Raw genomic sequence first — 11611 nt, 5'->3', positions numbered from 1 at the left:
ATTTACTTTCCTCCTTACTTGTAAGGTAGATTGTGTTGTAGATTCCAAATTAGCAGATGGGAGTCTCAGGGCGGTGAAATGAGTTACACAAGTGGAGGAACTGGTTTTCTGACACCAAATGTAGCAGCCCCCACCCCTCAGCTAAACGGAGTGGAGTCAGAACACTGAACCAGTACACAGCCCTGTCACAAACAAACTATGGGCCTAGGCATGTCATTCTTGACCTCTGGGCCATTCCTCCTCTCCAGAACGGAGCTCAAGATGCTCTCTCTGACCACAGAAATAATTTTCTCAGAGTCATATTCAAATAGAGAAGGTGGGATTCCTTGTTGCTAAATTTTAGCTCACAGATACCTCAAACAAGTTTTCGCCTTGGGTGTAGAGAACTACAGTCTTCGGCCTTTCCGTTAAAGATTAAGGCCATTCAGGCCTACACCAGGAAGTTTGTTACTACAACTCTTACCTAATAGGGAATTCAGCCCCACTTCCTCAGGAATGGGGAGAAGTGCACAGAAATGCTATTATACCACAGTGGTAGGGAGAAGTAACATTTTGTTAAGAATGTATTGTTCTGGGTGATACTGTTTGGCCTGGATGTGAGAAGAAATGACACCCTCTGGGCTGTTCCCAGAAGTTTTCTAACATTTCTTCATGAAGGGTAAGGAGGTTTCTTTTGAGTTATGATGGCATTTATCAACCAAAGGGAAGGGGGTTTAAACTAAAGAAGTGATTAAACAGGCTGGGTGTGGTGGCTCAAGCCTGTAATCCCAGCAGTTTGGGAGGCCGAGGCGGGTAGATCACGAGGTCAAGAGATCGAGACCATCCTGGTCAACAAGGTAAAACCCCATCTCCACTAAAAACATAAAAATTAGCTGGGCATGGTGGTGCGCGCCTGCAGTCCCAGCTACTCGGGAGGCTGAGGCAGGATAATTGCTTGAACTCAGGAGGCGGAGGTTGCAATGAGCCGAGATCGTGCCATTGCCCTCCAGCTTGGGTAACCAGTGAAACTCCGTCTCAAAAAAAAAAAAAGTGATTAAACAGTTTCTTCTTCTTTATTCTTCTTCTTCTTTTTTTTTTTTTTTGGTGAGACAGAGTCTTAATCGTCACCAAAGTTGGAGTGCAGTGGCATGACCTCGACTCACTGCAACCTCTGCCGCCCAGGTTCAAGTGATTCTCCTGCCTCAGCCTCCTGAATAGCTGGGATTACAGGTGCCTGCCATCAAGCCCAGCCGATTTTTGTATTTTTAGTAGAAACAGGATTTCGCTATGTTGGCCAGGCTTGTCTTGAACTCCTAACCTCAAGTGATCCACCTGCCTCCGCCTCCTGAAGAGCTGGGATTACAGGTGGAGCCATCGCACCCGGCCCTTTGTAGGTTTTAGGGCAACTCATTTAAATCTTTTCCTGGTAGCTCAAGTTCCCCCTCCTTGCATAAATATATTCCCTGATGTTGAGGGTCTTCTTCATCAGGGTCAGAACAGGTTTCACATGAGAACTTCTTTTTTTTTTTTTTTTTTTTTTCTGAGATGGAGTTTCACTGTTGTCACCCAGACTGGAGTGCAATGGCACGATCTCGGCTCACTGCAACCTCCGCCTCCTGGGTTCAAGCAATTCTCCTGCCTCAGTCTCCCGGTTAGCTGGGACTACAGGCACGCACCACCATGCCCAGCTAATTTTTGTATTTTTAGTAGAGATGGGGTTTTACCATGTTGACCAGGATGGTCTGGATCTCTTGACCTCGTGATCCACCCACCTCGGCCTCCCAAAGTGCTGGGATTATAGGCATGAACCACCATGCCCAGCCCAAAGTTTGTTTCTTATGCATCAGTGATTTGAAGCAGATATTGAACTTTAGTCCAAGTTTAAATTTAAAAGATGGCTGGGTGCGGTGCCTCATGTCTGTAATCCCAGCACTTTGGGAGGCCGAGGCAGGTAGATCACGAGGTCAGAAGATCAAGACCATCCTGGCCAACATGGTGAAAACCCGTCTCTACTAAAAATGCAAAAAAAGTTAGCTGGGTATGGTGGCACGCACCTGTAGTCCCAGCTACTTGGGAGGCTGAGGCAGAGAATTGCCTGAACCAAGGAGGCGGAGATGGCAGTGAGCCAAAATCGCTCTATTGCAATTGCACTACAGCCTGGGCAACAGTGTGATATTCCATCTCAAAAAAAAAAAACATACAAAAAAAGAAGTTTAAAAGATTACCTGGGCTGGGCACAGTGGCTCAAGCCTATAATCCCGGCACTTTGGGGGGCCAAGGCGGGTGGATCACAAGGTCAAGAGATTGAGACCATCCTGGTCAACATGGTGAAACCCCGTCTCTACTAAAAATATAAAAAATTAGCTGGGCATGGTGGCGCGTGCCTGTAATCCCAGCTACTCAGGAGGCTGAGGCAGGAGAATTGCCTGAACCCAGGAGGTGGAGGTTGCGGTGAGCCAAGATCACGCCATTGCACTCCAGCCTGGGTAACAAGAGCGAAACTCCGTCTCAAAAAAAAAAAAAAAAGATTACTTATAGTGATGACTTAAGATTGAATATTAGTTTTGGGGGAAGATGAAAAGGCTCTGTGTAAGGGGATTGATGGGGTTTTGTTGTGTTGCGTTTTGTTTTAACTAATGGGCGATCAAACTGGAGATTGGTGGTTTCCAGTGTCTCAAGACCCAAGTCTATAGCTAAAAAGATTACAAACGAAAGAATCATTAATTAATGTGTTCCCTCTTACAGGTGACAGAGTTAGTCCTTGATAATTGCCTGTGTGTCAATGGGGAAATTGAAGGCCTGAATGATACTTTCAAAGAACTAGAATTTCTGAGTATGGCTAATGTGGAACTGAGTTCACTGGCCCGGCTTCCCAGCTTAAATAAACTTCGAAAAGTAAGTTGGCGTTTACGGGAAGCATCATGATTTCAAAGCCATGACTATTATGTCTAGTGTTTAGCCAAATTGAATGACCATTCTGCTTGCTAATTAGAAGTTTTTAAGTTTCTAGAGATAAGAAAACATTATATAGGATTTTGTGCGTCAACTCTAATATGCTTTCATTCATTCATTTATTCCTTTGTTTATTTGAGATGGAGTCTCACTCTGTCACCCAGGCTGGTGTGCAGTGGGGTGATCTTGACTCACTGTAACCTCCATTTCCGAAGTTCAAGCAATTCTCCTGCCTCAGACTCCCAGGGAGCTGGGATTACAGGTGCTCGCCACCAAACCTGACTAATTTTTGTATTTTTAGTAGAGATGGGGTTTCACCATGTTGGCCAAGCTGGTCTTGAACTCCTGACCTTGTGATCTGCCCACCTTGACATCCCAAACTGCTGGGATTACATGTGTGAGCCACTGTGCCCGGCCTTATTTATTCATTTATTTTTGAGACAGGGTCTTACTCTGCTCCCCAGGCTGGAGTGCTGTGGTGTGATCTCAGCTCACTTGAACCTCTGCCTCTCAGCCTCAAGCATACTCCCACCTCAGCCTCCCCAGTAGCTGAGACTAAAGGCATGTGCCATCACACCTGGCTAATTTTTGTGGTTTTTTGTAGTGACAGGGTTTCACCATGTTGTCCAGGCTGGTCTTGAACTCCTTGGTTCAAGTGATTCTCTTGCCTTGGCCTGCCACAGTGCTGGGATTACAGGTGTGAGCCACTCTGCCCGGCCTAGAAATTTAAATCTAATGGTGGAATTGCCTTATAACACAAATTTGAATTTAATCAAATATTTTTCTCACATCATGAAATCCAAATGTAGTACAACTAGAATCCAGGCAGGGTTAGGAGCCCATTATGTAGATGTTCTAATACATTGTTTGGCAGATATAGGTAGGAATTTGGAAATTAACGATCTGTAGTGATCATTTCTTGAAGCCAGAGAGAATGACTTTTTTTTTTTTTTGCTTTAAATTGATATACTTTAAAAATATTTGATACGCCAGGCTCGGTGGCTCACGCTTGTAATCCCAGCACTTTGGGAGGCCGAGGCAGGTGGATCACTTGAGGTCAGGAGTTCAAGACTAGCCTGGCCAACTTGGTGAAACCCTGTCTCTACTAAAAATATAAAAATTAGCTGGGCCTGGTGGCGGGAGCTGTAATTCCAGCTACTCGGGAGGCTGAGGCAGGAGAATTGCTTGAACCCAGGAGGTGGAGATTGCAGTGAGTGGAGACTGTACCACCGCACTCCAGCCTGGGTGACAGAGTGAGACTCTGCCTCAAAAAAAAAACAACAAAAAAAAACTCTGACATGCTACGTTTACTATTCTTTGTTTTTTTCCTGTGTTGAATATATAGTTGGAGCTTAGTGACAATATAATTTCTGGAGGCTTAGAAGTCCTGGCAGAGAAATGTCCAAATCTTACCTACCTCAATCTGAGTGGAAACAAAATAAAAGATCTCAGTACAGTAGAAGCTCTGGTAAGTGGAACGGTTTTGTCTCTGGGCTTGCTTTTTCTGGTTAAATTTTCTGAGATTTGTTTGTCTTACTGATTTCTCTTTAACTCTTGAAACTTCTGAATTTTTTGTATGTTATGATCTAGGCAGTTACTGCTTTCTTTTCCTTTAGAGTAAAATATGCAGATGAGTATTTAAATCAATGAAAAATTTAATCGACAACTTTAAGGAGTTGACTATCTGATTTTAAAATTTCCAGTATTTTTTTTTACCTCTTATTCCTTTACCTTCCTTCTTGATTATTTTTTGAGTTATTTTTTTATTTACCCCCTTCTTTCTTGGTATGAGGGAAGGAAAAGAAAAAGTGACACTTATTCTGATTTTGAAAAAAGACTGGAGGCTGGGCACAGTGGTTTATGTCTGTCATCCCAGCACTTTGGGAGGCAGGGGTGGGAGGATCGCTTGAGTCCAGCAGTTTGAGACCATCCTGGGCAACATAGTGAGACCCTGTCTCTACAGAAATAAAAAATTTTAAAAAATTAGCCAGGTGAGCTGGTTGTGCTTGATAATAATAGCCCTTCATTATAAAACTCTAAAAAAATACAAAAATCATTCTTAATTTCAAATATATATTTTCTGGATCATGAACTGAAAAGAAATAACGTAGCTGGGTACGGTGGCTCACGCCTGTCATCCCAGCACTTTGGGAGGCCGAGGTGGGCAGATCATGAGATCAGAAGATTGACACCATCCTGGCCAACATGGTGAAACCCCATCTCTACTGAGAATATAAAAATTAGCTGGGTGTGGTGGCATGTGCCTGTAATCCCAGCTACTCGGGAAGCTGAGGCAGGAGAATTGCTTGAATCTGGGAGGTGGAGGTTGTAGTGAGCTGAGATGGTGCCACTGAACTCCAGCCTGGTGACAGAGCTAGACTCCATCTCAAAAAAAAAAAAAAAAGAATAATATGGTATTTTAAATCTTGAATGTAAGTTTTAACTTTACTTTTCCAGCAAAATCTTAAAAATTTGAAAAGTCTTGACCTGTTTAACTGTGAGATCACAAACCTGGAAGATTATAGAGAAAGTATTTTTGAACTGCTGCAGCAAATCACATACTTAGATGGATTTGATCAGGAGGACAATGAAGCACCAGACTCTGAAGAGGAGGACGACGAGGGTAATAATTTTTAATACTCATCAGTGTGTGGTAATTGTAGCCTCTGCTCTAGCTGTGCAAATTAGATTGGGCCTGGAAATTTAGGTGTGGAAAAAAAAAACCCACAACAGGATATTAGTATGACAAGAAAAAATTAACTCATAGCTCTAGCTGGTATTTCTTCTCTTAGATTTCCTATAGTTTCAGGGATTTAGTGACTATTATAACATGAAGCTCTGTGAAATTTTATATGTGTAGAAAGTTGTACACCCAGTAAAAGTGGCAACCTCTTACATAGTATGTTTTAAAAAAAGAACCACTTATAACAGCCAAAAAGTAGAAGCAACCCAAGTGTTTATCCACTGATGAATGGATTAAGAAAATGTGGTTTATACAGTGCAATATTATTCCACCATAAATATGACCGAAGTACAGATACGTGCTACCTGAATGAACGTTCAAGATGTTCTGCTAAGTGAAAGAAGAGAGACGCAAAAGGCCACGTATTGTTTGACTTCATTTATATTGAAAGTTCGTGGGAGGCTGAGGCAGGAGCATTGCTTGAACCCAGGAGGCGGAGGTTGCAGTGAGCTGAGATCGTGCCACTGCACTCTAGCCTGGGCGACAGAGTGAGACTCTGTCTCAAAAACAAAACAAACAAAAAAATCTATATGTGATTCAGAATAGGCAGAAGGTTCAGAACAGGCAAATCTATAGAGACAGAAAGTAGATTATTGGTAGCTTGGTGCTGGCGGAGAGGAAAATGGGAGGGTGACTGCTAATGGGTATGGGATTTCTTTATGAGGTGATGAAAAATATTCTAGAATTAGATTATGAGTATACATTTTTAGATAAGTGGATGACTAACAGATCAGATGACAGAATAGCTGTTAGTAATGGGATACTGCTTGTTACTATCCAGTGAAAAGTTTTTCATTGTAAAACGAAATTTGATCGGCTGGGAGTGGTGGCTCACACCGGTAATCCTAGCACTTTGGGAGGCCAACGCAGGCGGAGCACAAGATCAGGAGATCGAGACTATCCTGGTTAACACGGTGAAACCCCGTCTCTACTAAAAGTACAAAAAATTAGCTCGGCGTGGTGGCACGCGCATGTAGTTCCAGCTACTCGGGAGGCTGAGGCAGGAGAATCACTTGGAAACAGGAGGCGGAGGTTGCAATGAGCTGAGATGGTGCCACTGTACTCCAGGCTGGGCGACAGAGTGAGACTCTGTCTCAAAAAAAAAGAAGAAAGAAATTTGATGGATAAGCAGTGTTATGAAGTGATGAAATTACTGATAAGCAGGTGTATTTTTAATATTAGATTGAGGAGGGGTACATGTGCAAATTTGTTCTGTGGGTATATTGTCTGCTGCTGAGGTTTGGTCTTCTACTGATCCTGTCACACAAATAGTGAACATGGTGCCTCATACGTCGTTCTTCAGCCATTCTCCCTCCCCTCTTTTGAAGTTTCCAGTGTCTGATCCCATCTTTATGTCCTGTGTCCCCAGTGTTTAACTCCTGCTTATAAGTGTGAACATGCAGTATTTGTTTTTTTTGTTTCTGCATTAATTCACTTAGGATAACGGCCCCCCGCTGTATCTATGTTGCTGCAAAGGACATGATTTCATTCTTTCTTTATGGCTGTGTAGTATTCCATGGTGTGTATGTTCTACTTTTTTTTTTTTTTTTTTTTTTTTATGAGGCGGAGTTTTGCTCTTGTTACCCAGGCTGGAGTGCAATGGCGCGATCTCGGCTCACCGCAACCTCCGCCTCCTGGGTTCAGGCAATTCTCCTGCCTCAGCCTCCTGAGTAGCTGGGATTACAGGCACGCGCCACCGTGCCCAGCTAATTTTTTGTATTTTTAGTAGAGACGGGGTTTCACCATGTTGACCGGGATGGTCTCGATCTCTTGACCTCGTTATCCACTGGCCTCGGCCTCCCAAAGTGCTGGGATTACAGGCTTGAGCCACCGCGCCCGGCCTGTTCTACATTTTTTATCCGTTCCATTGTTGAGGAGCACCTAGGTTGGTTCTGTGTCTTTGCTATTGTGCATAGTGCTCTCGTGAACATACAAGGGCACATTTTTTTTGGTCGAATGATTTACTTTCCTTTGGGTGTACACCCAGTAATGGGATTGCTGGGTCAAATGCTAGTTGTATTTTTAGTTCTTTGAGAAATTTCCAAACTGCTTTTCACAGTTGCTGAACTAATCTACATTTTGACCAACAGTATATAAGCCTCCCCTTTTCTCTGCAGCCCTTCCACCATCTCACAAGCAAGTTTTGAAGTGTAAAACAAAAGTAAAACAAACTTTAGTGCATGTAATGTTTTGATGAAAATCTATATATATGATATTGGATACCAGTATTTAGAAACCATATTTCTCACGTATGGTTTGTAGGAATAACTAGGAATGTTGCAAACAGAAATCTTAAAGAAAAAAACTATCGCTCTGAGTTACTCTCCACCTATTGGCTTAAGAGTTTGAAGTGGTTGGGCAGAGGTAAAAAGCATCAACATATGAGGGAGAAACATTTGCCCAGTCATTTACTCATCTTTAAAATATTTTTTAAAGATGGAGACGAAGATGATGAAGAGGAAGAGGAAAATGAAGCTGGTCCACCTGAAGGATATGAGGAAGAGGAGGAGGAAGAGGAAGAGGAGGATGAGGATGAGGATGAAGATGAAGGAGGTTCAGAGTTGGGAGAGGGAGAAGAGGAAGTGGGTCTCTCATACTTAATGAAAGAAGAAATTCAGGTGAATACACCCTACTTACCTGCACTGAAAATTAATTTCTAGGCATAGGGCTAAGTACTATGTAAAGTACGTTTTATAGCAATCTGAGAATTGTTTCTAGGTTGTGAGTGTGCAAATGTCTATCCACCTGTCTTTTTTCTCATTGTCCTCCATTCCAGACTACATCCAGATAATCATAAACACCTATTGATGTTACCTCCCAGATAACTTTCAAATCCGTTATAGCCTCAATGTCATGGTATGGTGGAAACATTTTACAGATGTCTGTGAACCTCAGTTTCTGCATCTATAAAACAGATTAGGCTGGGCGTGGTGGCTCACACCTGTAATCCCAGCACTTTGGGAGGCCAAGGTGGGTGGATCACTTGAGGTCAGGAGTTTGAGACCAGCCTGGCCAGCATGGGGAGGGAAACCCTGTATCTACTAAAAATACAAAAATTGGGCCGGGTGCGGTGGCTCACACCTGTAATCCCAGCATTTTGGGAGGCCGAGGCGGGTGGATCACGAGGTCAAGAGATCGAAACCATCCTGGTCAACATGGCGAAACTAAAAATACAAAAAATTAGCTGGGCATGGTGGCACGTGCCTGTAATCCCAGCTACTCGGGAGGCTGAGGCAGCAGAATTGCCTGAACCCAGGAGGCGGAAGTTGCGGTGAGCCGAGATTGTGCCATTGCACTCCAGCCTGGGTAACGAGCGAAACTCCGCCTCAAAAAAAAAACCAAAACCAAAACAAAAATTAGCCAGACATGATGGCACACACCTGTAGTCCCAGCTACTCAGGAAGCTGAGACCTGAGAATCACTTGAACCCAGGAGGTGGAGATTGCAGTGATCTGAGATCATGCCGCTGCACTCCAGCCTGGGCAATAGAGCAAGACTCTGTCTCAAAAAAGAAACAAACAAAAAACGAGGATATATCAACCTCATAGGATTAAGGATTTAACAAGATAATTGCTGGGCGTGGTGGCTCATGCCTGTAATCCCAGCACTTTGGGAGGCTGAGGTGTATGGATCACGAGGTCAGGAGATTGAGACCATCCTGGCCAACATGGTGAAACCCCATCTGTACTAAAAAGAAAAAAGAAAAAAAAAATTAGGTGGGCATGGTGTCGGTTGCCTGTAATCCCAGCTACTTGGGAGGGTGAGGCAGGAGAATTGCTTTAACCCAGGAAGTGGAGGTTGCAGTAAGCGGATATTGCACCACTCACTGCACTGCAGTCTGGAGACAGAGTGAGACTCCATCTCAGAACAAAACAAAACAAAAACAAGATCATCTATGTGTAGAATGTAGACCCTGGCACATTATAGGCACTCGGGAAACTTGTTTCCTTCTCCTAATTAACTCTCGTGTATACTTTTGTAGCAGCTTTCTAAATAGTCTCTCTGAATACAGCATCACTACTTAGGAGTATTCTCCACAGTGCTGTCTGTTCAGTCGAATGCAAATGTGATTATACACTAGCCTTGAAACCCTTGAATGTTTCCCTGTTGCCCCCAAGACATACAAGGCCCTTCATTTCTACCCTTTGCTTCCTCCTCCTTTTTTTTTTTTTTCCTGCCACAGTCTCACTCTACTGTCCAGGCTGGAATCCATTGGTACAATCTTGAGTCATTGCAACCTCTGCCTCCCAGGCTCCCTAGTAGCCGGGACTACAGGCATATGCCAACATGCCCAGCTAATTTTTCTATTTTTTGTAGCAACAGGGTTTCACCAAGTTGGCCAGGCTGGTCTCGAACTCCTGACCTCAAGTGATCCACCCACCTCAGCCTCCCAAAGCGCTGGGATTTTAGGCGTGAGCCACCATGCCCGGCTAATTTTTTGTATTTTTAGTAGAGACAGGGTTTCACTATGTTGGCCAGGCTGGTCTCAAACTCCTGGCCTCAGGTGATCTACCCTCCTTGGCCTCCTAAAGTGCTGGGGTTATAGGAATGAGCCACTGTGCCCCACCAGAACGTTAAGTGTTGCAAGTATTCATAGAGAAAGTTAAGCTATTTGGTTTACACTAGTGTATAATTTCAACATTTTTCTCCTTTAAGTTTTTATTTGGTAAAAATAATGAATTGTATTCTTTTGCATTTGGTTTTTATTTTCTTTGCTAGTTCCTCTCTAAGTCTATGTAGTATTAAGTAATTTGTTTGTTTGTTTTTTGAGATGGAGTCTTGCTCTTGTTACCCAAGCTGGAGCACAATGGTATGATCTTGGCTCACTGCAACCTCTGCCTCCCAGGTTCAAGTGATTCTCCTGCGTCAGCCTCCGGAGTAGCTGGGATTACAGACGTGGGCCTCCACGCCCAGCTAATTTTGTATTTTTAGTAGAGATGAAGTTTCTCCTTGTTGGTCAGGCTGGTCTGAGACTCCTGACCTCAGGTGATCTGCCCGCCTCGGCCTCCCAAAGTGCTGGGATTACAGGCATGAGCCACTGCGTCCGGCCTAGTATTAAGTAATTTAAAAATGGCCTCAGTGGCTCACGGCTGTAATCCCAGCACATTGGGAGCCCGAGGCAGGTGGATCACCTGAGGTCAGGAGTTCAATATCAGCCTGGCAAAATGGTGAAACCCCATTTCTACTAAAAATACAAAAAATTAGCTGCGTGCAGTGGTCCATACCTGTAATCCCAACACTTTGTGAGGCCGAGGTGGGCAGATCACCTAAGGCTGGGAGTTCGAGACCAGCCTGACCAATGTGGAGAAACCCCATCGCTACTAAAAATACAAAAAATTAGCCGGACATAGTGGCACATTCCTGTAATCCCAACTACTTGGGAGGCTGAGGTAGGAGAATTGCTTGAACTCGAGAGGTGGAGCCTTGAACTTGCAGTGAGCCAAGATCCTGCCATTGCACTCCAGCCTGGGCAACAAGAGTGAAACTCCATCTCAAAAAAATAAAATTAGCCAGGCATGGTGTTGTGTGTCTGTAATCTTAGCTACCCAGGAAGCTGAGGCAGGAGAATTGCTTCAACCCGGGAGGTAGAGGTTGCAGTGAGCTGAGATTGTGCTATTGCACTCCAGCTTGGGTAACAAGAGTGACACTCCATCTCAAAAAAAAAAAAATTACCTTCAACTAACTGCAAATGTTTAGGTTTATCATTCCATTGAGTACTGGAAAATATTAACCAAAAAATGACATGGTGAAGTATAGAGCAAAAATCTCTAAGATAAAAATATGCATTTTATATATATATATAATATATGTATGTATTATATATTATATTTATATATTTAATATTTATAAAATATGTATTTTAATATATGTAAATATGTGTTTATATATATACATACATATATAGATGAATATGTATAATATACACATATGTGTATT

General features: G+C 43.2%; 1 protein-coding gene across 2 annotated transcripts in view; it reads left to right on the top strand.

Moving 5' to 3' along the window:
• The window catches only part of ANP32E (acidic nuclear phosphoprotein 32 family member E), a 43916-nt gene that overhangs the window by 21056 nt on the left and 11249 nt on the right, over positions 1-11611 (top strand). For both annotated transcript variants that reach the window (XM_035279676.3, XM_002759862.7), the window contains exons 2-5: positions 2725-2874; positions 4277-4399; positions 5389-5554; positions 8111-8292. In XM_035279676.3, the coding sequence (XP_035135567.1) occupies positions 2815-2874; positions 4277-4399; positions 5389-5554; positions 8111-8292 (531 nt within the window). In that variant the 5' untranslated portion in view covers positions 2725-2814. The remainder of the gene's footprint in view (positions 1-2724; positions 2875-4276; positions 4400-5388; positions 5555-8110; positions 8293-11611) is intronic.

The sequence above is a fragment of the Callithrix jacchus genome, chromosome 18, assembly GCF_049354715.1.
Source record: "Callithrix jacchus isolate 240 chromosome 18, calJac240_pri, whole genome shotgun sequence".
NCBI classification, from domain to species: Eukaryota; Metazoa; Chordata; class Mammalia; order Primates; family Cebidae; genus Callithrix; species Callithrix jacchus.
Note: the sequence above shows the minus strand (reverse complement) of the source record. Positions and strands in the feature narration are given on the sequence as shown.